The sequence below is a fragment of the Mus musculus genome, chromosome 1 (assembly GCF_000001635.26).
Source record: "Mus musculus strain C57BL/6J chromosome 1, GRCm38.p6 C57BL/6J".
Lineage (NCBI taxonomy): Eukaryota > Metazoa > Chordata > Mammalia > Rodentia > Muridae > Mus > Mus musculus.
Genome location: NC_000067.6, coordinates 86,097,352 through 86,121,269, shown reverse-complemented (window position 1 = coordinate 86,121,269; position 23,918 = coordinate 86,097,352). Strand labels below are relative to the sequence as shown.

The window sequence follows — 23,918 nt, the reverse complement described above, 5'->3', positions numbered from 1 at the left end:
GCTTTCCTAGAACTTGTTCTGTGGACCAGGCTGGCCTCAAACTCAAGAGAAGTGTCTACTTCTGCCTCCCAAGTGCTAAGATTAAAGGCGTGTGTGCCACCATGCTCAGTTCTAAAAATTTTTCTTTCTTTCTTTGTTTATATAGGGTCTCAAGTAACCCAGGATAGCCTTAGACTTACTGATGTAGGCTGGTCTTGAACTCCTGGGATCTAAAGCAGGCACCACCATAGCAGTTTCATTTTAATAAGTACTTTATTGTATGTGTATGGTATATATATTGTGTGTATGGCCTGAGGAGAGTGCCAGGGTCCCACACTATCACTCTCTGCCTTGTTCCCTTCAGACAGGTCTCTCACTGAACCTGGATCTAGGCTGGCAGCTGTAATCCCTAGAGATCCTCCTGTGTCTGTTCCTCACAGTGCTGGAGTTGCAAGTGCATTTGTGACCATGTGTCACCTTCACATGGGTGTTGGGGTCCATACTCAGGCCTCCATTATTACGCAGTAAATGCTCTACCTGATGAGCTATCTATCACCCCAACCCCTGGTTTAATCACTGGAATTCTATAGCCAGGATATGAGGATGGCCAAACGTTTGTCTAGTTGACAATAGAAGCAATGTGAAAGTCATATGTGAGGTCCAAGTGAATAAATATTTATATGGTTATTTGAGGAGGTTCATTCTTTAATGACACTGCTTAGCTGGGTAACTTCCAAAGGCTCAGTGCAACATCAAAAGCAGAAATAAAAGCTACTCATATGATAGCTGCTATATTTAAAAGCATGAAGAAATGTGGTCTGTGTTTGCAAAGATGTTTATGTTCTAGGAGACATAGTATATTAAGCAATTCTTGGGGAAAACAGGATGAGACAGATTGTATGTGCAATAATACGACTTTTAGAAACCCTGAAAAATGATTTTGAGAGAGAAGCTCTGGGCAATAAGACAAACTGACAGTGACTGCTCAGAAAGTGAGGTTTGTCTGACAATGCTGAGGCAGACCAATGCACAGTGGGGCGACTGCTCTCTTCTTTCCCAAGTCTCCTCTGTTTAAATAAAGGTGCTCTGTGTCTGTTGCTGAGGCAGAAGAGAGGCCAATGGCCTTGTCCTTTCCTTTCCTTCTATTTTTCTTTAAAAGACAAAGTCTCACTAGTAGTTCAGGCTGGCCTTGAACGTGTGACCCTCCTGCCTTAGTCTTTTGGGTGCTGGGACTCTATGCATTTGCTGACATGAACTTTTTTTTTTTCCTGCTAGTAATATTTTGTTTTTAAATGCTTCTCAGATATAAACATAACTAATTCAAGGCTGCTAAACACTCTAAAAATCTAAGTACAATGGCATGAGCACAGGCTAAGTATTTTTCTTTCTTTTTTCAGTCCCGAAGATTAAACCAATGAACCACACCTCCTAGCCTCATTAATTTTAATACTGAGATGGGTCTTTTTCAGATGGTTGTCCTTAAAACCTCCTGTCACCAAGGCAGAGCTGGAACTTGAGAGCCCTCTGAAAAGCTGAGATCAGTGGACACCGCTTGTACACCCACAGTGGTTCACACATCTGCTGAACCCATCAAGCATAATAACCTCAGAGCATACACATAAAACACACGTACTTTGTCCTCGACACAACAAGATGTCTGGCTGTGCCCACTTGCACTGCACAGTGAAGATTAGTATGAAGTGGAAGACAATGTCATGAGGGAAGTTTTTAAAAAGTGCCTCAAACTCTGATACAGTTAATCCAGAGGAGGTGCCGTCCCTAGAAGGCGCATGAACGTGACTCCTTGAGGAAAGCTGGGCCCCATCTTTCTCCCTTAGCATATAGATCCAGAGAGAGGATTCAGAGGGACTGCTTAGGACTCATGATCAGGTCACTGTGTATGGAATCTGACATCTAAAACGAACAGGAATTAGTCATTTACAGGACTTTCTGAGCCACTGACACCTGTCCAGGACTGCCTAGGAGGGTAAGAATGTAGATACAATTCTTAAAAGATCAAGGTTGGGTGTACACATAACATTTCAGTGTCTCAGAAGGCAGAAAGTCAGACTGTTTGAATTTTCAGTCTCTAACAGAGTAGTAAATCAGTCCTGCTGCATCTATGTAAAAGCACACAGGGAGGCAAAAACAAAACACCAAAACAAACGAGAGCTAATTTTACTATTTTACCTTATTATTACAAGTTATAATTTCTCAAAAAAAGAAAGAAAGAAAGAAAGAAAGAAAGAAAGAAAGAAAGAAAGAAAGAAAGACAGACAGAAAGAAAGGAAGGAAGAAAGAAGGAAAAAAGGAAAAGAAAAAAGACAGGCTTCTCTTTGTAGCTCTGGCTGCCTAGAACTTGATCTGTAGACCAAGCTGGCCTTGAACCCTCAGAGATCTGCCCGCCTCTGTCTCCTGAGTGCTGAAAGACATGCGATGCTATACCTGGCTTTTGAGTTATACTTTCTTAAGTATATTGTATACTTAAGTTAACAAAATGACCTTAAATTTATAAAACACACACCAGGGAAGATGACAGAATTACATCAGCCCTAGTCTGATGCCCTCAGATGTGCTTCTTTTTCCTTTTTTCCTTTTACGCGCTAAGGTAAATTATTACAGAAAAACACAAACCCAGCTTTCTCCTCGAGCTTCTTTGCTCACCTTTGGACACGTGATCTCAGTCTGTTGGATCATGATGAGAGCTGAAGCTATCAGAGCCCCTTGCCTCACGTAGTTCACAGGGTCGTTGGTCATTGGCTCTAGTAAATTAATTGCTTCCTGAAAGCATAACAAACAAAAAGACAAAACTTTAACTGAGGTTGAGATGGCTGCACCTTCAGATCACTCACTGTCAAAGGTATAAGGTATATTTTAGACGAGGGCAATATCTACTTTGTTGTTTGTTTGGTTTTTTTCCAAGACAGAGTTTCTCTGTGTAGCCTTGGCTGTCCTGGAACTTTCTCTGTAGTTCTCTGTAGACCAGACTGGCCTCTGCCTACCACTGAGTGCTGGGATTAAAGGCATGGGCTACCACTGCCCAGCTATAGTTCTTGAATACTCTCTTTCAGCTATGTACAGATACCTGGGTTATACAAATTACTCAGAAATAAAGCAGACTTATTTAGCCTGAGTAATAAAAATCTTTCACTGTATTAAGTTGTCAGATGCTTTGCTTCAAAGAACATCTGCCTCTAGATATCATATTAAGTTTAGGGTAATATGGAAAGAGAAAGATCCAATTTGTATTTAACTTATGAGAACTGACATAAATGTAAATTAAAAGCCTAAGAGGAAAAATACTTAGCAAAATATCCAACCCTATCCTTCCTTTGTTTACAGAACTAATGTAAACTAGAAAACAAAACCGCAGCTGGTGAGATAACTCAGCAGGTAAGGAGCTTGCTGCTAAGTCACACAGAGAAAACTGACTCCTCCAAGCTATGTTCTGGCCCTGACATGTGGCATGCATGCATTCCGTCCCACCTACAACAATGAAGCTCTTAGATATACTTGATCTCTCTAACCATATATGTGTGTGTAAAGGTGGGGGTGGATATGTGCACATGAATTCAGGTACCCTTGAAGGCCAGAGGAAGATGTAGGATCTCCTGGAGCCAGAATTAAAAGACAGTTTTGTTGTTGCCCGGTGGGGGGTGGCACATGCCTTTAATCCCAGCGCTTGGAGGCAGAGGCAGGCAGGCTCAATTCCAGCACCCCCACACAGTTAACAATTGATCTGTAATTTCAGATCCAAGAAACTCAATGCCCCCTTTTTGGCTTCTGCAAGCATTGCATGTGGGTGGTATACAGACTTACACGAAGGCAAAATATAAAATAATCTTTTGAAAGTTGTTTGATCCCTTTCTGTATAGTAAAATATAAAACTCTAGAAGGGGAACAATGTTCTCTTCTAGCACAAAAACATATACATTCGTTGAGTTAAAAGAAAGGTCCATTAAAGGTGCCCAATGTGCTATTCAAGGCAAGGTACAGTGATTGTACACAGTATGCTGTGAAGCAGGATTATGTTACATCCGGGCCCAGTAGGTAAAAGTATTTGTTGCCTGATGACCTGAGTTTGATTCCCACAACCTGTTAATGGAGGGAGAGAACTAATTACACATGCACACGCACACAGACACGCACACGCACACACTGCTAGAACATTTTTAGGGGCTAGAGAGCTCAGTGGTTAAGGGCATGTACACAACCATCTGTAACTATAGCTTCTGAGAGATCTGACACCTATGGCTTCCACAGGCAAACATCCACAAACAGGCATACACATATACATATAACTAAAAATAATTTAAAAAATGAGTTGATTTTGGGTGTTTTTAGACAGCTATCTTCATGTCTATGGTACTAATTAAACAGTAAGAATAACCATGTAATGACAGAGCAGTTCACAATGGTTAGCCGTGTATATCAGGTTGTTCTTAGGAGTCCTCAGGGAAGTAAGTGGGGGAGTACTGTGAAGCCCTGAGCACCGCAGTCTTAGGGATCACACTGCACCCCCACTTTCAGTTGTTTCACACACTTTTCTGCAAGCGAAAAGCCTAGTGTCAGGAAAGAAGGCTCCACTGGTTGGGCTGTACCTTGTTTCCTGTACCAGCACAGCAGATTCCCAGGGCCATTGCAGCTCCATAGCGCACGTGAGGGTTATAACTCTCTGACAACAAAGAAACCACACTTGGACACTGTTCAGGCGTCCTGATAGGAAGTAAAGAAAAAGAAGGGAGTGTTATGAGTAACATGTTATAAACCAAAATGGAGGAATTTTAAACAAGTTTTTATTGCTGCGATACAGGAAACAACATAATACTTAGCAAGTAAGTCGTAGAACTAAAAATCTCCCACCGAGAGACGCATTAGCACAGACCTATAACCCCAAGCACTAGTGAAACAGATGCAGGGTGGTCATCACTTTAGCACAGCACTACACAGGAAAGTCAAAGCCACTGGAAGACACAAGTGGTGATCTTCCACAGAATTCTATTGATAGTAGACATTTAGAAAACGCAGAGAAAGCGGACCCTAGCAGGCTCCTCAAGCAAGCTTACTGCATGCTGGCCATTTCCTAGTGCCCTCAAAGTGGAGACTCAGCAGTCACACGGGGCACACTCCTCTGGATGCACTGCCCTACTTTCTGGGCACTACGCATTTTGTTACAGAAGACAAGGCATTTACAGAGTCTTTTAGATGTTTCTAGGACAGCACAAAAAATGAATCCTCTAATTCCAGCACTCTGGAGCAGAGGACACCAGTGAGTTTGAGGCCAGCCTGGTCTAAATGTCAAGTTTCAGGCTAGCCAGAGCTACATGAAGAACTGGGGATGAGGATCATACATGGAAATAAGTGACACATTCAGATGATTTCATTTTAATAAGAAGTTCTTCGTTTCCAGCCGACAGTCATCTTGCCAATGTTACTATTTGTACAAACCTTCCACAGAGCAAGAACTCAGCAAGGGCATGCATACAAATCACTGGCATCATCCAACCATAAATTGTACATATGAACTTCCTTGTTTCAACATTCTGGCTTCTATGTCTTTACTGAGTATTTTCTACAACTACTATATTACAACATGTTAATAGATCAAGAGGCTTTCAGAATATGGACTCTTTCCCCTTACGAAAAACTCGAAATACATGTACATAGGCACACACAGTTCTTGGCAGGGTCATCATCACAAAAGAAAATTTCAAGATATAAATCTCGTAATATTTCTCTGGTAAAATTACAAGTTTATAACTATTACTAGGTAAGTGCCAAATCAGAGGCTTAGCACAATGCACAGGAATACTAGCCCCTGAAAGGTCCCTGTACCCCTGACAATCCAAGTGCCATCTGGAATAGAGAAGGCCAGCTGGATGCCTTTAACCAAAGACATGACTGACACCTGAGCTGACATACAGACGAGGACTCCCTCTCTTCTGCAATTTCTCTCATGGTGACCATTCATCTACGTTATTTTACTCTCTCCATCCCTTCAGATTCCACAGCTCATCTGTTGGTAAATCAAGGGAAACCTTATTTAATTCCTATTTCTGTTTTCATGGCCTTGTTTCAGGCCCTGACCACTTCTCACTAGTTTCTGTCAACTTACCTTTATTTTATTTGTGTTTAGTTCATTGAGATGGAGGGAACACAGGCGTCAGAAAGACCTGGGTTCCTCCTATTCAAGGGTGGTTATTTATATCTAGGAGACAAGCTCTGAATCGTACTGGGCCTTAATTGTTTTACCCACAAAATACTATCTATTCCCTTTTGTGCATGCTAGAGAGAGCTGATGTGTCAGTATGTTGACACCATTGAAATCTATATGGAACATCAGAAATTGGCTTTGGATCTGAATCAGGAAGTTGTGTGCTAACTTGCTATAGCTGGATCTCTATTTTAAAAGACAGTGTAACAGTCAAAAAGGTTCTTTCAAAAACAGTTATTAAACAAGCTGGATTTAAGATTCTCACTTTCAGATTTTCTCAGAAACTTTTTTTTTTTTTTGGAGACAGGGTTTCTCTGTGTAGCCCTGGCTGTCCTGGAACTCACTCTGTAGACCAGGCTGGCCTCGAACTCAGAAATCCGCCTGCCTCTGCCTCCCGAGTGCTGGGATTAAAGGTATGCACCATCACTGCCCAGCTTCTCAGAAACTTTTTAGGGAACTAGTGGCCCATAGAATTTTATAACTTGTCATTTGGATGCAGCAAGGGTGAGCTACTGCAGGGAAAACTGACTCGTAGAAAAGAATTTACCTAAAATCTATCTTAAAACTTCACTTACTTCATAATTGGCACTTGAAAGCAGTAGGAGTAAGTAAGCTATCCTGATACTTTCCTGAATCCCCCCCCCCCCCACCTTGGGCTTCCTTCCTTCCTTCCTTCCTATTAGTATACAGCCATTGTACAGAGCCTCTCTTCCACTGTCTTCATGCACATGCGCACTGCACCTTAGCCATGCTGATCCTCCCATCACCGTTAGCAGAAAACCACCCAAAAGAGGACATGACTCGACTTAGTGTTTTGTTTCTCAAATGGCATTATTTTATGAGACTTAGAAAAAACAATTTTGCTTGGAACACAAACTCTGTTACAGGGCTTACAGTTGACTGCAGTTAAGCAGAAATTGGTAGTGAGGGCTGGAAATGCAAAAGCCTTAAAAAAACAAAATCCTGTTAAGTTTTAGTCTAGTAACATTCCAGCTCTGACACATTCTTTAGAAAACACAAGTATTTGGACAAGGAAAGACAGCCTATAATAAACTAGTTTAGGCATTTAATCTCTTTTGAGGAGTATAATAAAGCTATAAGCTCTTTGTAGGTTTGTCAATGTTTCAGCAGACAGCTCTAGATGGACCAACAAGCATCTAAGCAGAGACTGCAATGCAAAACACACTGAAAGCAAAACTCTTAACAGTAATCTTTGCTCACACATATGTGCATGTAATGATTTAAAGTAATAGTAAATGAAGTCATGATAAAATTATATAACCATGGGGCTGGAGAGATGGTTCAGCGGTCAAGAGCACTGACTGCTCTTCTAAAGGTCCTGAGTTCAATTCCTAGCAACAATATGGTAGCTCACAACCATCTGTAATGGGATCCAATGCTCTCTTCTGGTGTCTGAAGACAGCTACAGTACACTCACATACATAAAATAATGAATAAATCTTTTAAAAAATTGTATAACCGTTTTGCAATTTACAAAGAATCAAGAGATCTCAACATGATTATCAATCAACATCTTGAAATCAATCAGACCTTATGCAAACCACCAGCCTTAGCTCTCAATAGGAAATAGAAAATAAATGAGTAGAAAGAAACTGAATCTGAGTATTATGAAACTTGTAGAACAATTAATCAGGTATCGGAAATAGGGGTTGGTGAGATGACTTAGCAGGTAAGAAACCTGTTGCCAAGCCTGACTTTCTGAGTTTAATCATTGGGACACACATGCAAACTGTCTTCTGACCACACAGTGTGCTGAGCCATACACACCCTTCCCCACATCACGCATGCAAAAACCAAATAAGATGTTAACAAAAATTTAAGAATTTTAGGAAATGCAATCAACAAAAGTACTATGAGAAATCAAACAGGAATGATGACCCAAAAGAAGGAAGAAAAAGAAGAAAGAAAATAAATAGATCTTGAGGATTATCCTGAGCTAATGGTTGATGGAGAAGAGAAAGCCATTTTCTTCCGTGGTACCCTCACTGCTACTGTGTCCATGGTCTGTAAATAAGCTAATAAAACAGCCTGCCGGGACACTGATGCAAAGATTCAACCCAGGAAAGTAGAAGAGGGCTGGCAGCGATGAGAAGGAGGACAAGGGAGGTCAAGAGGATGTGAAACATGATGGAATGCCTTATGCATATGTATGAATATGCTTAATAAGAAACACACAAATCCCATCAGTTACGTAAAGAAGCAATTAAACTCTGAGAGACCTGTGAAGACCCTTTAAAAAGGAAACACTGAGAATACTAGAGGCTTTTTTTTTGTCTTGTTTTGTTTCTCTGTGTAGTGCTGGCTGTGTCAGGACTGGTTCTGTAGAACAGGGTGTCCTTGAACTCAGATAGATCTGCCTGCCTCTACCTCCTAAGTGCTGTGACACCACTGCCCTGCTGTAGCTTTAATGTTAAGCCAGGTTTATAGTTTAGAGAAAATCTCAAGAGCATACATGGTAAGATTTATACATTATTTTTCAGAAATAGGGCAGAAATAGATTTTTACTTCACATTATACACTTTTCCCAATTAAAAATCACTGGAAAAGAAGTTGCCAATGAACCAGCTTCCAAATTCAGATGCTGTTTAAAAATGAACAGTGACAAAGTTTCTGCCAAAAATCTATGTATACAAGCAGCATGCAGCTTTTTCTGTGCTTTTCTATATAAGGCTGTGACATGAGTAAATTTATTGCACTCCACAGCAAAGGCATTAGCTGGATGAAAATATTGTCTCACAGGTAAAAATCCCAAGTGTGTGAACTGCTATACAGCTAATGGAGGAGACTCTCCATTTTATCTTCTTTTCTCAAAAGGGAAAAACAGCCTAGGCCTCATTCCAAATAAAATCATCTTATGCTAAAGTTTAGAGTTTACCCTCTAAATATCAAAGAGAACACATAAGAATAGAACTTGAATCAGGTCATGAACTGGTTGGAACACGATTAACGAGGAGTTTTATGAATTACAATGACTATAGCTATATTCTAATAATGACAGTATCAAAGAGGAAACAACCTCTCTGGCAGGCAGACAGCTGCACAACACATTTGTTACACTGCTTACGAGCACCAGCCGCTAAGACTCAGAGCAAGTCAGTGGGGGAGGATCTGCCAGGAGAGGGAGTCCAACTGAACAGACACAGGACGGCTGGCTTAGGAAGCCACAGAAGACAAGCGGTGAGTATTTAGCAAATTCATATGCAACTAGCAGGTTTTTGTTGTTCCCATTTTAATCTTCAGGAGCTCTGCTTCCACATTCCTTTGTATCTATTCAGTGGTTTAAAAATTATAAATATGAAGGCAAATTTAATATGGGAGTTGTCAGTGTAATGAACAAATAACATAATCTTCCTCTTAAAGTGCTTCTCAAGGGAACTGGGAAAGTAAAGAAGACTTAAGAACTTAAAAAGAACTGGTTCAAAGTTGGCAGACTGATTTGATTACATTTAAAATCTTGTGGAAAGAAGTGATTACTACTAAAAGCAAGTATTTGGCTAGTGATACTTTGTACTACTTTCTCTCCAACTTAAGAAATTATTTTAAGAATTATAAAATGAGTTACAAACAAGCTTTTAAATCAACACTCATTCAGGTTCTTAGCTGGTAAATTCTTTACTCATAGGTGGGCTTGCCTCTTACTGGTGGGCCACTATTCTGAATGCTTTCTAAAGTTAAGGGACAAGGTATCCAAGGGCCAGATACCACGTAATGCGCTATCGTCTCTATTATCAACTCTGGGGGCACTGGCTGCACTGTCACAATACATACCGTCCTATCAAAACGGGAGGGGGAAGCTCTAGTGTTTTTTTACTGCTTTTTAGAAATAACTACCTCTGTATCTAGAAGGAAACTCTGATAAATTCATGTCTTAAAATTATAGAAAAAAAGAAATGATAAACTAACATTTTTCATCCACATCTATTGGTGTCTTTCATCAAGTCTTCTGGAATCTAAGCCTCTAGAAAATCTAAAATGTGGATGTCTTACCTGCAAACACGGACAGACGTGTACACAGTCCCATCTTCGAGAGCCTGAATCTTTTTAGAAGGAAGAAGTCACCTTGGCTGTGAGTGTCTGGTAGGTTTGCTAAATGCTTTGCTAAAGCAGATGACTTGCTTAGCTACTGACCATGCTGACCACTGTCTGGAACTGGACTGAGTCACCAAAAGGCGAATGGCTTCATCTTATAAAATGTCTGAACAAAGCACAACTTCTGAGCACATTTTACAGAAGACATGTGATCACCTGATCCTGACTAACCGTTCTGGATTAGAGACAGACTCAGTAGCAGAGGAAATGAAGCAGACTGTGGAGGGACAGGGGCATACAGTGCACTGGGCAGCTCTCCTGATACTCGCGGTGATAATACCCACCATTGGTGGGAACATCCTTGTGATTCTGGCTGTTGCACTGGAGAAAAGGCTGCAGTACGCTACCAACTACTTTTTAATGTCCTTGGCGATAGCAGATTTGCTGGTTGGATTGTTTGTGATGCCGATTGCCCTCTTGACAATCATGTTTGGTGAGTATTTCCCCTTGTTCCTGCCACTGAACACTACTAACGTAGTGAAATGGACACTCACTGACCTTTATTTTGTTTGAAATAAAAGAAGGACCTGGATTAAAAACACAGAAGGGAACATTCCTTCATTTTTCATGATTTGTAGTTACTGTGAAAGGACATACAAATAATTTCTTAGGAGCATGTTTACCCTTCCTCAGCCATCTTTATAAAGTCATTAAGTTGGCAATATTTGTAGATTCTGCATTTGTTACCTAAAAATTTTAGTAAGTAAAAAAAGTACATTTTTCAAAAAATTATTCATCCTTTCCCTTTAACAAAGTGATCGATAACTAGGACAATTGTGGGACTTTAATAATAGAATCATTAAATCAGCGAGTCCCAATTAAAGTTAGGCATTGTTCAAAAAATTCCTCTCCTAGCTCTTTCTAACCTGAGTACTAAGCTATGACATGGTGTCTACACATGCTAGAGAAGATGTTTAGTTACAAAAGGAAATGATCTTCCTCAAAGTATCTCAAGAGAGGTTCCATTTATTTAAAGTTTTTATGGTATCTGACCATCTGTGTTCCCAAAAAACTTGTAAGTTAATAAAAGAAATGGAACAGACCCTGAGTTACTGTGATAATAAAAATATAGTTTGACTTTCAGATTGTTATAATAAAAAAAGATATTAAAGTAGGCATAGAGTTTCTGCTGTGTTACATTATCTCCAGCTATGTGAAGAACACAAATGAGTCTGTTGAAAGGCTCCTGCTTCAAAGTCAGCATTATAAGAACATTTCATCAGTCAATGCTTGGGATAAACTGGTATGCTACTAATAAATAACTTAAAACTATAGATGACCAGGCTTCTAAGAACTGCACCTATATCAAGAATAAACATACAAGTTATAGAAATAAAGTGCACTAATCCAGAACATACAAGCTTATTAAATTTAAAAGTGAAGGAAAACTGCTATTCCAATTATTTTTATAAGAAACAACACAGAGCTATCTGAAATGAAGCACTGTGTCTTCATATGTAGCAATATGGTGAGGGGTTAAAACTTTATTTTAAGCATCGCTTGCTCACCCAGCTTTAAAGCAAACTAAGACAGGATAAGCAACAACACACAAGCTTCCACTGCCTTAGTGGACTCTTTAGTCAGTGGCATTGTTTTTCTCTTCCTTGCCTTCAGTAATTCTGTAACCTTCTGAATAGCCTAATGGTACATGTGTACCATAAAGAGTAAGAAATGAGACTCTAAAAACAGCCTGAAGCTAGCAGGAGCAGAGTAAGGATGATGTAGGTTGACACAGATTCCAACTCTCAACTCTAGGGCCCTAACTACAGCTTAAAGCATAAAGCCACACTCTGATGCTTTGCGGGCATACAGAAAATGCTAAAATGCTTTATCTTTGTTTTGCTAACAGAGGATTAAAAATATTGAATAAAGAATAGTATAAATTTTACAGAAGTGCACTTTAATTTGAAAGTTCAGTTTGTAAACACCAAACATCTGCTTAATGCAAAATTCTGAGCTAGGTATGTAAATAACTGGCTTAGGTGAAGGAATCTTAGCAGAGGAAAGTTTTAAAGTGTTCAAGTTAGCTGACAAACAAACACTTCACAAGGTTCCAAATAGTGGGCTTCCCATGAAGTGAGAAAAAAATGCTTATATATAAAAATTGTTGCTTAAGATATTAATAATAAAAAGCAGAAAAACAAACATTCTAACATAAAATATATCTATCACCTGCACACTTAGGTCTTAAATTATAACCTATTTTAATAGCATCTCAATCTGCAAATACTTAACAACTAATAAAATAAAGCTTTGCTACCGGTAATAATGCTGGGCAAAGGAGCTCTTAGACTGGGGCCAAGGGAGCAACCCAGAACATATTCATCACTGAAAATGTCACAGTATGAACTCATTTGAGACATAGTCTGTGAGACAGTGCATGTGGATTCATGCACCCCTGGGAAACATTAAATGAATGTTCATAAGTTGGAAGCTGGGTACAGTATATGGGGGACCTGATTTCAAACAGTAAGATCTCTGTATAGCCTTTCCCAGAAGATAGACAATAAGATTTTCTAAATGAACACATTTGCATGAACTTCTGATAATTTTTAAAAGTAGCAACACATGATTTTCTCTAATTGCATGGAAAATCATCAGAACTTCTGAAGTGTACAAACAAAAGTGTTCTTGGTTATATATCATAAAAGATTAATTATCATTATAAACAATCTTAGCTATTACCAGGAAATTCAATGAAATTAACTAAAAACCTTTATAACAGTTAAGTATTCAAACTTAAAAACAAACAAACAACAAGAATAATGAACTACCATTAAGAGCACTAACTGCTCTTCCAGAGGCCCTGAGTTCAATTCCCAGCAACCACATGGTGGCTCACAACCATCTGTAATGGGACCCAATGCCCTCTTCTGGTGAGTCTGAAGACAATTACAGTGTACTCACATACATTAAATAAACAAATAAATAAATAAATCTTTTGAAAAATTTAACAAAACTAAATAAAGTGACAACTTGAAAGGAAAACCAAATAGGAAGATGGGGAGGGATGAAGGCAGGGAGACAGGGAACAAGATAAGAACATTTGAGTAGGAAACAGAATAATTTCGCTTTTTCCTTATCAAATACATTATTGAAAATGTGAAGGCAAAAGTATATAACATTTGGTTGTGCATTTGTTTTTGGTTTGGTTTTTCTGTGTAGACCTGGCTGTCTTGAATCTCACTTTGTAGATCAGGCCTGCCTCTGCCTCCTGAGTGCCGGGATTAAAGGTCTGCATCATTGTAACCACTGGGCTCCATTGTAACAATTTTCTTTTTAAATTTATATAAGTCCACTGTAGCTGTCTTCAGAAAAACCGGAAGAGGGGACTGGATCTAATTACAGATGGTTGTGAGCTGGGAATCTCGCAGGGTCTCTGGAAAAGCAGACAGTGGAGCCATCTCTACCCTATTGTAACAAGGTTTATCCATGTTCCACGAGCCACAGCGTTCCCAAAAAGCAGGCAAAACACAATGCATGGGACTTGGAAAGATTATCTAATTCTGAAACAGGAGAACAAGGCAATGAGCATTTTTTTTTTTTGGAAAGTGGAAATTTAAAGAGGCAAGAAAAAATTTTCCTATGCTCTAAATAGCTGAAAACAGCTAAAACACTATCATAGTAGCCAGAAGATCCCATATGTGCAAATGAAAACAAACACACACACACACACACACACGCACACATGCACGCACAGACCCTGAAACCCCACAAACAAAAAATAAACACTAACCAACTAACTCAGAAGCTTTCTAATAAGTATCTAAGCTCTGAATCATTACTTTTTGAAATATAAAAAAATGCAGTAGAATTTTTTTAAAAAAGCTATTTAGGGCTGTCCCACAACAGTCAATTTCCTAAACTGTGTACCTTTGTGAACCCTGTAGGAGTAGTCTTTTGGAAAGCCTTTCCAAACAATCTTTAAAGTTCTTAAAATATGGGATATTTTATGACTCAGATTTATAGACTGATGCTAATTATTTTTTCATAAACTAAAAGCCTGCCTAAAGGGCAAGTATATGTCAGATGTAGTGACTCTATCTCACCAAAGCAAGGGCTTTTGGTTAAAAAAAAATCAGATTTCTACAATTAGTAAAAAGAAATTAAGTACTAACATAGTCTTCTTCCAAGCAAGAGCAAGGGCACAGCGGGTTACAATACACGTAGGTTAGTAATGCGCTAGTGCAGTAATTAACAGCAGGAAACTTCAATTCTCTGTTCTCTGCCTCCCCCGGCACAGGCTAACGGTTAAGTAGCTGCACTGCATTCTTGCTGTACTTGGACAGAGACACTGGTCCTACACAGGTGACCTGGCTTGCTTCTGAACATGGGTCTTCACTGAAGTCTGGTTGACCGGTTACTGTTGAAAATAGTAACAACAATGATAACTGTCATTTTCTGAGTGCTTTCTCTGTGCCATACTGTTTCGAATACTTCACACAGATTATTTTACAGTATTTCAAACCTATAAATATAATACCATGCTAGGCGGTGGTGATGCACGCCTTTAATCCCAGCACTTGGGAGGCAGAGGCTGGCGGATTTCTGAGTTCAAGGCCAGCCTGGTCTACAAAATGAGTTCCAGGACAGCCAGGGCTATACAGAGAAACCATGTCTCGAAAACCCCCCAAAAATTAAAAATGTAAAATAAAATAAAAATAAATAAATAAAATCGTAGCAAGCTTATGAAAGAGCAGCATAACAGACAGGATCTACCACAGGTTCACTGGACTGTCTGAGATGATAGAATAATTAGCAGCAATATGTGAATCTAGAGGACTGAGTCTGGAATTCATATGCTCGGCCTTCATGACTGTACTCTGCTCAAACACAAATGTTAATCCTACCAATTCCAAGTATCATATTCAGCATATAAGACTAACAAGAAAGTCTATAGAATTCTGGGGCTGATGAGGCAGAACCCAGTATCTTTTCAATTAAAGATATACTCTATATTATATGGTAGAATACTTAGGTCTCAGCTAGTACTTGTACAATCCTTGAGGTGAATACGGATCTATTTTCTGAGGAAGGTACTAGAAACAGGCAATGCTTACTAAGTTGAACCTTGCTGGGAGGCAAACAGAGGCAGTTGAGTGACTCCCCTCACATCATGATCTTTACAGTATGCAGTTTCACACTGAACAAAGGATTGTCCTACTAGCAGTTGAATAAACTGTCTACAAACTAAAACCTGTTTTGCTCCTGAAATATTAGGCCATGACATTTAACCTACAATTATTTGGGTTCCCATAAAAATTCCAATTATTCCAACATTACTTTCTGTAGTTTTTGTTCAAAGACAGTAAAGGAATGAAGTTGAAACTGTGGTTTGTGTAGGTTAGAGGACAGCTTGCTTAGTCTTGGGGCTCTGGCTCAGGGAGGGTGATGCTAGCAGGTAGGTAAGGACAGGGTAGCAGGAATTGTTTTTATAGAAGCAGTCAGGTAGTCTATGTGCCTGATTAACTCCTTCTTACATGTTTTCTTTTTAAGCTTAAATGTTTGCGGTTCCAATTGATTACTATAAATTTAACTAATATCTAATCCAAGTTCTGCTGCAAACAGGTGGAACATAATGCATTCCAACAAGAAACTGTAATCCTAAATCAAGCCCAATGCCTCCTGTGTGCTCCATGGTGCCACACTCCAGCTGACATTCCTAGTTCCTCCTGTGCTAAGTTGCTGACTCTTGTTTGGAGACCAGGTGTTGGTTGATGTGTTGTCAAGGCTGGCTTTCACTTATTATGTGGACCACAAACAGCTGCCACCATGCCTGTGGTTTCCTTCCTGCTCTCAACCAGCAATTTAGATTTTATTACTATTATTATTTTTTTAAGATTTATTTATTTATTTTATGTAAGTACACTGTAGCTGTTCTTAGATACTTCAGAAGAGGGCATCAGATTTCGTTACGGATGGTTGTGAGCCACCACGTGGTTGCTGGGATTTGAACTCGGGACCTTCGGAAGAGCAGTCGGAGCTCTTAACCACTGAGCCATCTCGCCAGCCCTATATTATTTTTTTAAAGATTTATTTATTTATTCTATGTATATAAGTACTCTGTCGCTCTCTCAGAAGAGAGTATCAGATCCCATTACACGTGGTTGTGAGCCACCATGTGGTTGCTGGAATTGAACTCATGACCTCTGAAAGAGCCATCTCTCCAGCCCTAGATTTTATTTTATTTTTTTAAATTTAATTTTTTGTGTGTATTTTGCCTACATGCATGTCTATGCACTGTGGGTGTGCCTGGTGCTTTTGGAGGCTAGAAAAAGGTGTCAGGTCCCCGTAACAATGGTTACAGACACTTGTGAACTGCTGTTATGAGTGTTGGGAATTAAACTCAAGTCCTCTGGAAGAGCAGCTAGGCTCTTAACCACTGAGCCATCTCTCCAGCTCCCTTCCTTGCTTTTAATAAAAGATTTCTAGTAATCTAGTGTCATTATATTGCTTTCATAAAAGTCTATCCATTGGTATTTCATAAGGTAGAATCTTAAAGATCCACCTCTTATCTCATATACTCTTGTTCTTAAAATTCTATATCACTGTTAGATATTTCTGATTAAAATATGATTTTTAATAATTCCCACTTCTGCTCCAAAATTAGTGTTCATAAATATATTAACTCTGTTGGAAAATATGTCTAACAAGGCTTCAAAGACCTAATTAAATCAGTCTGGAAAGCTTTTGTTTTTAGCCTATAACAAGGAATATCATGGGTCAAAGAGTCAAATTCCACAGACATGTACTTTTTATATGTTTTCTCTGTGGCTTCCTGCTCATAGCTACAAGATTTATGGCTAGAATTTTCCAGACCTTAATTTTCAAATGCAGAATACATAATTAAGACCAACTAAACAGGATAGTTTAAATTAGTAGGAAAGTATTTTATTTTAAAAGTTCTAGAGAGACTGTGTGGATTTGAGGATAAAACACCATAGCCAGACGAGGCAGAAGGGCCACATACTTTAGGCCAGCTTTAGGCTATGGTACTATCTCAAACAAACTACCCAAGAAACCCGCTCTTCCTCCTCTTCAACAACAACAACAACAACAACAACAACAACAACAGAATTTCAAGCAGTATTTTTAGTGGTAGAAAACCTGCCCAGCATACTTCAGGCCCTAGCTTCCATCTCTAGCAACAAACATGCTCTTGAGCGTTTTCATTTTTGATGCAGGGTCTTCTATGTTGCCCAGGTTAGATTTGGGTCTGGGGTTAAGTGACCCTTCCATGTTAGCCTCCACAGTAGCTGGGTCTCTAAGGACTACTTCATCCTACAGTCCAGACTCGAGCATTTTCCTGTTTCCCTGCACAGAGCCCAGGATGTAGGTTTGGCTTCCCCGTGGTTTCCATGTGAAGCTCTTCTATCAGTGAGTCCTTTCATTCTTCCACTATTTGCCTTTAATGTTAGGTGGTTAGAGAATGCATTGTCAGTTCTGACTAAGGTCATTTTCCACGGCTGACAGAAAACTGTATACTACAGCTAAGAAACTTCAATTATTTAGGTTTTCTCTATCGAAAGGTCTCTTACGAGTTCTGTGCGTGTATGTGTGTCTGTCTGTGTAGAGGTCAGAGGTTGATGTCAGAATGATGTCTTCCTCATTCTCTTTCCATCTGATTTTTTGAGAAAGGATCTCTTTACTGAGCCCAGAGCTCAGTGATTTGACTAGGCTGATCAGCAGATCCCAGGGACTCTCGTTTCTGTCTTTCTACCACTGGTGGGCAGGGGGTTACTCCAGTGCTGAAATCATAAGTGCAGACTGTCACAGCGAGCTTTTTATATGGGTTTGGGGATCTGACCTCAGCGGCCATGCTTGCACGGAAGCACTTTACCAATCAAGCCTCCCAGCTCCTAAATGTTCCTTCCTATGAGACATTCTGAGTGTCTAGCACATACCAGTAAACCCAGGGATATTTTTGAAGTCTAAGATAGTCTTTTCTACAAAGTCTCCCCATAGAATAGATGTTTAACCCTATTTCCATGCGATCATGTAGGGATGTGGTTCACTGCATTTTCATACAATGCCTGTATATATTATCAGACGAAACCTAAGAGCCTGCTTGCTCCATCAGTGCCCCAGGTGATATCCTCCCCATTCTCTACTCTTGATCAGAGTACACAATGCTCTATAGAACGTTTTCAATTAATATTTCAATTTTGACAAACGCCCTCCTCCATAAACATACTCAAAGAGTTAGCTACATTTGAATTGATTCATTTGCAATATCAAAAACATCTCAAGGGTCATGTTAAGAGGTTTAAAAATATGTACTGGATTAAGAAAAAAAGATTAAATTGAAAGTTGCCATTCTCTGAGCAAATGTTTTTTCTTTCAGAGGCTATATGGCCCCTCCCACTGGCCCTGTGTCCTGCCTGGTTATTCCTCGATGTTCTCTTTTCAACTGCCTCCATCATGCATCTCTGTGCCATTTCCCTGGACCGCTATATAGCCATCAAAAAGCCAATTCAGGCCAATCAGTGCAACTCCCGGGCTACTGCATTCATCAAGATTACAGTGGTATGGTTAATTTCAATAGGTATGTGGGGAATGCCTCTATTTCCATATGGCCAGAATGCCAGCTCTGGTAAGTAGGAAAACTCAGAGGTAAAGGCAATCCACTGAAACCCAGATACTTGTATATCACATTCAGTGTGCAGCTTCTCAGCCATGCCATCAGTAAAATCTAAGTCAGCAGTAAGCCCATGTCTTCAGAATAAACCAGTGCTTACTGAGCTACCATTCCACTTTGATTTTGATATTCAGGAAGTTTAAGCTCCAAAGTATTGGTATTTGTCAACAAGTAGTTAATTAAAGTCTAACTAGCTTGAGGAATCTAGCCCTCAAAGTAAATCAGAAAAAAAAAATTAAATACATCGTAAATCATGTCTATCAGAATAAACAAAAGAGGAGGAAAAAGCCAACCTTGCCAAATTTTGTATGCAGGTACCCAAGACCATAAACTGGCCCAGTAAGTCAGAGTTCCCATATGTACAGATTAAAGGCAGAGTTAAATATAAACTTTAGTGGTTTAACTCTCAAAAAGATGTTAAGCCAATGTTTAGAAATGATTTTTAGACAGAAATCAATTTCCTTTAACCCATTATTTTTCTGAGCTCATTGTTTTTTAAGGATTAGAATTTATTCTGTATATGGTGCTTTGCCTGCACATATGAATGTGCATCTTGTGTGTGCCTCATGTCCAAGGAGAGCAGATGAGGGCATTGGAGTTTCAGCACGTTTTGAGTTACTTTTCCAGTCTGCTGTCATCATTAACACTCAAAGATAGCTGCTGCTAGGGTACCTCAAGAGAGTGTGGCACTCATTCGAAGCTCTCCTGAGTTAGTACCAGAAAAAGGTTCACAGATTTGTAACACATAAACTGACCAGGGATTTACTGCTTCCCAGTAGAAAGAACATTTTTCCCCCCGAGACAGGGTTTCTCTGTGTAGCCCTGGCTGTCCTGGAACTTACTCTGTAGACCAGGCTAGCCTTGAACTCAGAAATTCGCCTGCCTCTGCCTCCCAAGTGCTGGGATTAAAGGTGTGCGCAACCACTGCCCAGCTGAAAGAACATTTTTTGAAAAGGAAAATAATGACGAGACCTGAAGTGCTAAAAGAGGAGAAAACAGCCATTGCTTGTTTCTCTCTAATCAGTGTCAGAACGTGTTCAATAAGGCAAGAAAGATACTGAAATTATCCCCACATTGCTTAAACATTGGCTCTAGAGCCTAAACATTTTTGAAAAGCCTGGGAGGAAGAAGGGTCAAGGAAATATCTTTAGAGAACACAGAGACTTTTATGTCAAACAGTAGATGATCAGAACGGAGAAGAACAGCAGAAATAACGAGGTAGGTCAGGGATCAGCAGTCTTTCTATAAAGGGCAGGAATATGGTGACAGTTTGTCAGAACTTATCTAAACGGAGGCTGGATAACCTGACTTCATAAACATCAAATTTTTGCTAAGTATCTATAATGTGCAAGCTTCTAGGAATATATATATGGACAAAAGCCAGGTGGTGGCGGCACACATCTTTAATCAGGGCACTTGTGAGGCAGAGGGAAGCAAATCTCTGAGTCTGAGGCCAGCCTGGTCTACAGAGTGAGTTCCAGGCTACCCAGGGCTACACAGAAAAACCCTGTCTTGAAAAAGCCAAAAGCACAAAAAGAAAAAAAAGTTACATGGGGGAAAAAAAAAAGACAAAGCTCTGACAGACGGCTTAGCAGCTATGTGCTATGTAAGTACCTTAGACGGCTCAGACTTAAGGTGCTGTAAGAGAGTAAAAGAAAGGCCTGTAACCACCACACCTGGCTCAGGCAGCAATTTTCTAAGGAAGAAGATTTTGTTTTCTCTAAAAAGTTAGGATTACATGATACTCATAGCACTGAAAGATAAAATTCTTAGGTGTGCCTGTACAACCTCAAAGATAATAAGATAGATACTGCCTGAAAACTAGGACACCAAATCTCCAAATTCTCTCTAAATTAATTACCCTGGATATTAACCTTATCTTCTGAATTCTTTTCCAATATGAAGACTAGCAGATGCTCAGTTAGATTCCATTAGTCAAAGGATCTGTTGATAAATCCTGAACAGATTTGAAGGAACTGAAGGTCTCAGGAATTATAAAGCACTCATTAGCAAGATGTTACTAAGATAAACCTCAAAATAACTGATCTAAGAACAGATCATGAATGACTTAATTTATCTAACTTGGTCTTCCTTAGGCATCGCCATCCCAGTCCCTATTAAAGGAATCGAGACTGATGTGATTAATCCACACAATGTCACCTGTGAGCTGACAAAGGACCGCTTTGGCAGTTTTATGGTCTTTGGGTCACTGGCTGCTTTCTTCGCACCTCTCACCATCATGGTAGTCACTTACTTTCTCACCATTCACACTTTACAGAAGAAAGCTTACTTGGTCAAAAATAAGCCACCTCAACGCCTAACACGGTGGACTGTGCCCACAGTTTTCCTAAGGGAAGACTCATCCTTTTCATCACCAGAAAAGGTGGCAATGCTGGATGGGTCTCACAGGGATAAAATTCTACCTAACTCAAGTGATGAGACACTTATGCGAAGAATGTCCTCAGTTGGAAAAAGATCAGCCCAAACCATTTCTAATGAGCAGAGAGCCTCGAAGGCCCTTGGAGTCGTGTTTTTCCTTTTTCTGCTTATGTGGTGCCCCTTTTTTATTACAAATCTAACTTTAGCTCTGTGTGATTCCTGCAATCAGACCACTCTCAAAACACTCCTGGAGATATTTGTGTGGATAGGCTACGTTTCCTCGGGGGTGAATCCTCTGATCTATACACTCTTCAATAAGACATTTCGGGAAGCATTTGGCAGGTACATCACCTGCAATTACCGAGCCACAAAGTCAGTAAAAGCACTTAGGAAGTTTTCCAGTACACTTTGTTTTGGGAATTCAATGGTAGAAAACTCTAAATTTTTCACAAAACATGGAATTCGAAATGGGATCAACCCTGCCATGTACCAGAGCCCAATGAGGCTCCGAAGTTCAACCATTCAGTCCTCATCAATCATCCTCCTCGATACCCTTCTCACTGAAAACGATGGCGACAAAGCGGAAGAGCAGGTCAGCTACATATAGCAGAACGGGCCGCCCTCATCTGAGAGAGGTGATGAGCAGGACGCACGCGCAACATGGAAAGGTACAGAGTGAATGAAAACCCCACCCTCTCCTGAGTGAAGTACCAAGGCTGTCCAGCTTCCTTATCTAAACAAACTCAAGCATGGCTAAAGTAGATCTGATGGCTTCAAACAAACGCAATCTCTACTCTGGTTTTCAAATACAATTAAATAAGTTGATAAATTTCAGTCTTTTAAAAAAAAAGAATGTCAACAAATTTTTAAGTTTCTAATGTGTGTAAAGTTGTGTTAAGAAAGAAATAAAATGAAACAAAAAAATGTTAACTCTCTACGTTTTTAAAAGCACAAAGAACAATGACAGGACCAAGAGGAAAAAGCAAAGACTACAGGATCTAGGCCAGGGGATGGTTCAGTGCTCACCACGAAGGAATAAGGAGTTGGTGTGGTCCCCTGCACCCACATAAAGAGCTGGATGTAGTGTTGCCTGCCTGCGATCTACTGCTGGGAGGCAGAGACAGGAGAATCCCTGAGCTTGGTGGTCAGCCATCTTGCTGATCCAGTGAGCTCCAGATTCAGTGAGACACCCACCCCACAATGCAAACTCAGAAAAACCTGCCCCATACTGAGTCTTCCTCTCCCCACAAATACACACGTAAAACCCTAAAACTAAATCAAACAACAAAAAACCCATCGATCATATTTGTCTGTGAGAGAAGAATGACTTCAATGGTGATATAATTAACGTAGTCATGACTTTCCTCAGTCAGGAAGCTATGTTGACAGAAGCAATGGGGAGGACAGCAGTTAGATTCAGGCAATATAACAGAGCTTAGAAGCACAACTGTTAACAGGCATTTGATGAGCAGAGGCAGGTCCCTGGAAGAGGTGGAGGAGAAAGCAAAGTGTCCTTGGGTACTTGAACCGAGTTATATTCCTTAAAGGCATGAATCAGCATGCTGAAATGGGAATATGGAACCTCAATTCAGAGGCCCGAACAATATGAGATCTCACAAACCCAGGCTACCTCCGCCTGTATTTACCCAACAATGTGGTTGACCTTCTGGAGCAAAATTTTCATTTTTATTGTTTGTTATTTCATCTTGCATTGATACAGGTGGAAATGAGTCAACCTGTACTGGACAGCTGACTAAATTTATAAATGATATTCAGTTTAACCTCACCTCAATCTTTGCACCTACATTTTGTGCCATTTATTTATTTATTTATTTATTTATTTACAGTGTAAATACACTGTAGCTGTCTTCAGACACACCAGAAGAGGGCGTCAGATATCAATTTAGATGTGGTTGCTGGGATTTGAACTCAGGACCTTCAGAAGAGCAATCTTTCTTGCTGAGCCATCTCACCAGCCCTTTTGTGCCATTCTTAATAGGGATCAGTAAATAGTAGTCAATTCTCTTGGCTGTTGATGTATCCATTCAATGCTATTTACACAAATGGTAAGCAAACATAGGTAGGGGGAAGTGGTAATAATGACAAGCCCATACCTTAGCTTTGCCATTGCAAGCTGACATGAATTTATACCTTGTTCTCCTGCTCTGTCCCTGAGCCCTTCTAGGCGATTGAGTTTAGGATGATTATTTTATGAAATGTACGAGCTATGGAAAATCTTGTTACAAGTAAACCAGACATATTCCTCTAGTGGTAGAATCTTTTCCTAAAGCATGGATGTGATGCACAGACCCCAACATGTTACATATATGCATTGGCTCTGTATCATCTGCCAGCCAAAGTATATCTCATTTAATCCATTTATCATTAAAACATTAGGCATTTTGCCGTAGTGGTCTTGATGCTTCCAATAGCAAAAGGATGTATTAGGTTAGTTAAAAAAATAAAATTATTTATACTATCCCATCCCCCAAAAAGAATAAAAGAAACAAAAGCCAGACACAGAAAAAAAATATTCTTCTTTGGTTAGAGGTTGTAATCTGATGAGTCTGTTGTATGTTAAGATTTATATTCTTGTCA

General features: G+C 39.7%; 2 protein-coding genes across 5 annotated transcripts in view; one reads left to right on the top strand and one right to left on the bottom strand.

The window, feature by feature from the left end:
* The window catches only part of Psmd1 (proteasome (prosome, macropain) 26S subunit, non-ATPase, 1), a 74,677-nt gene that overhangs the window by 18,026 nt on the left and 32,733 nt on the right, over positions 1 to 23,918 (bottom strand). The window contains exons 17-18 of the mRNA NM_027357.2: positions 4,581 to 4,695; positions 2,644 to 2,760 (exon numbers count right to left, since the gene is read on the bottom strand). Of these exons, the coding sequence (NP_081633.1) occupies positions 2,644 to 2,760; positions 4,581 to 4,695 (232 nt within the window). The remainder of the gene's footprint in view (positions 1 to 2,643; positions 2,761 to 4,580; positions 4,696 to 23,918) is intronic.
* On the top strand, positions 5,039 to 23,724 carry Htr2b (5-hydroxytryptamine (serotonin) receptor 2B). Of its 4 annotated transcripts, none has more exons than XM_006529146.3 (4): positions 9,239 to 9,391; positions 10,154 to 10,736; positions 18,648 to 18,896; positions 21,038 to 23,724. In XM_006529146.3, the coding sequence occupies exons 2-4, from the start codon at positions 10,388 to 10,390 to the stop codon at positions 21,925 to 21,927; spliced, it is 1,488 nt and encodes a 495-aa protein (XP_006529209.1). In that variant the 5' UTR covers positions 9,239 to 9,391; positions 10,154 to 10,387; the 3' UTR covers positions 21,928 to 23,724. The 4 variants fall into 4 exon arrangements, with proteins under 4 accessions (XP_006529208.1, XP_006529209.1, NP_032337.2 ...); NM_008311.3 differs by having other exon boundaries at positions 9,290 to 9,391; positions 18,648 to 18,848; positions 21,038 to 22,233; XM_006529145.3 differs by having other exon boundaries at positions 5,039 to 10,736.

Coding starts and splice junctions, on each gene's coding strand:
- Htr2b (XM_006529145.3), top strand. CDS start 10,388: ATGGCTTCATCTTATAAAATGTCTGAACAAAGCACAACTTCTGAGCAC. Junction 10,737..18,647: donor CCTCTTGACAATCATGTTTG/GTGAGTATTTCC, acceptor TTTTTCTTTCAG/AGGCTATATGGCCCCTCCCA. Junction 18,897..21,037: donor TGGCCAGAATGCCAGCTCTG/GTAAGTAGGAAA, acceptor GGTCTTCCTTAG/GCATCGCCATCCCAGTCCCT.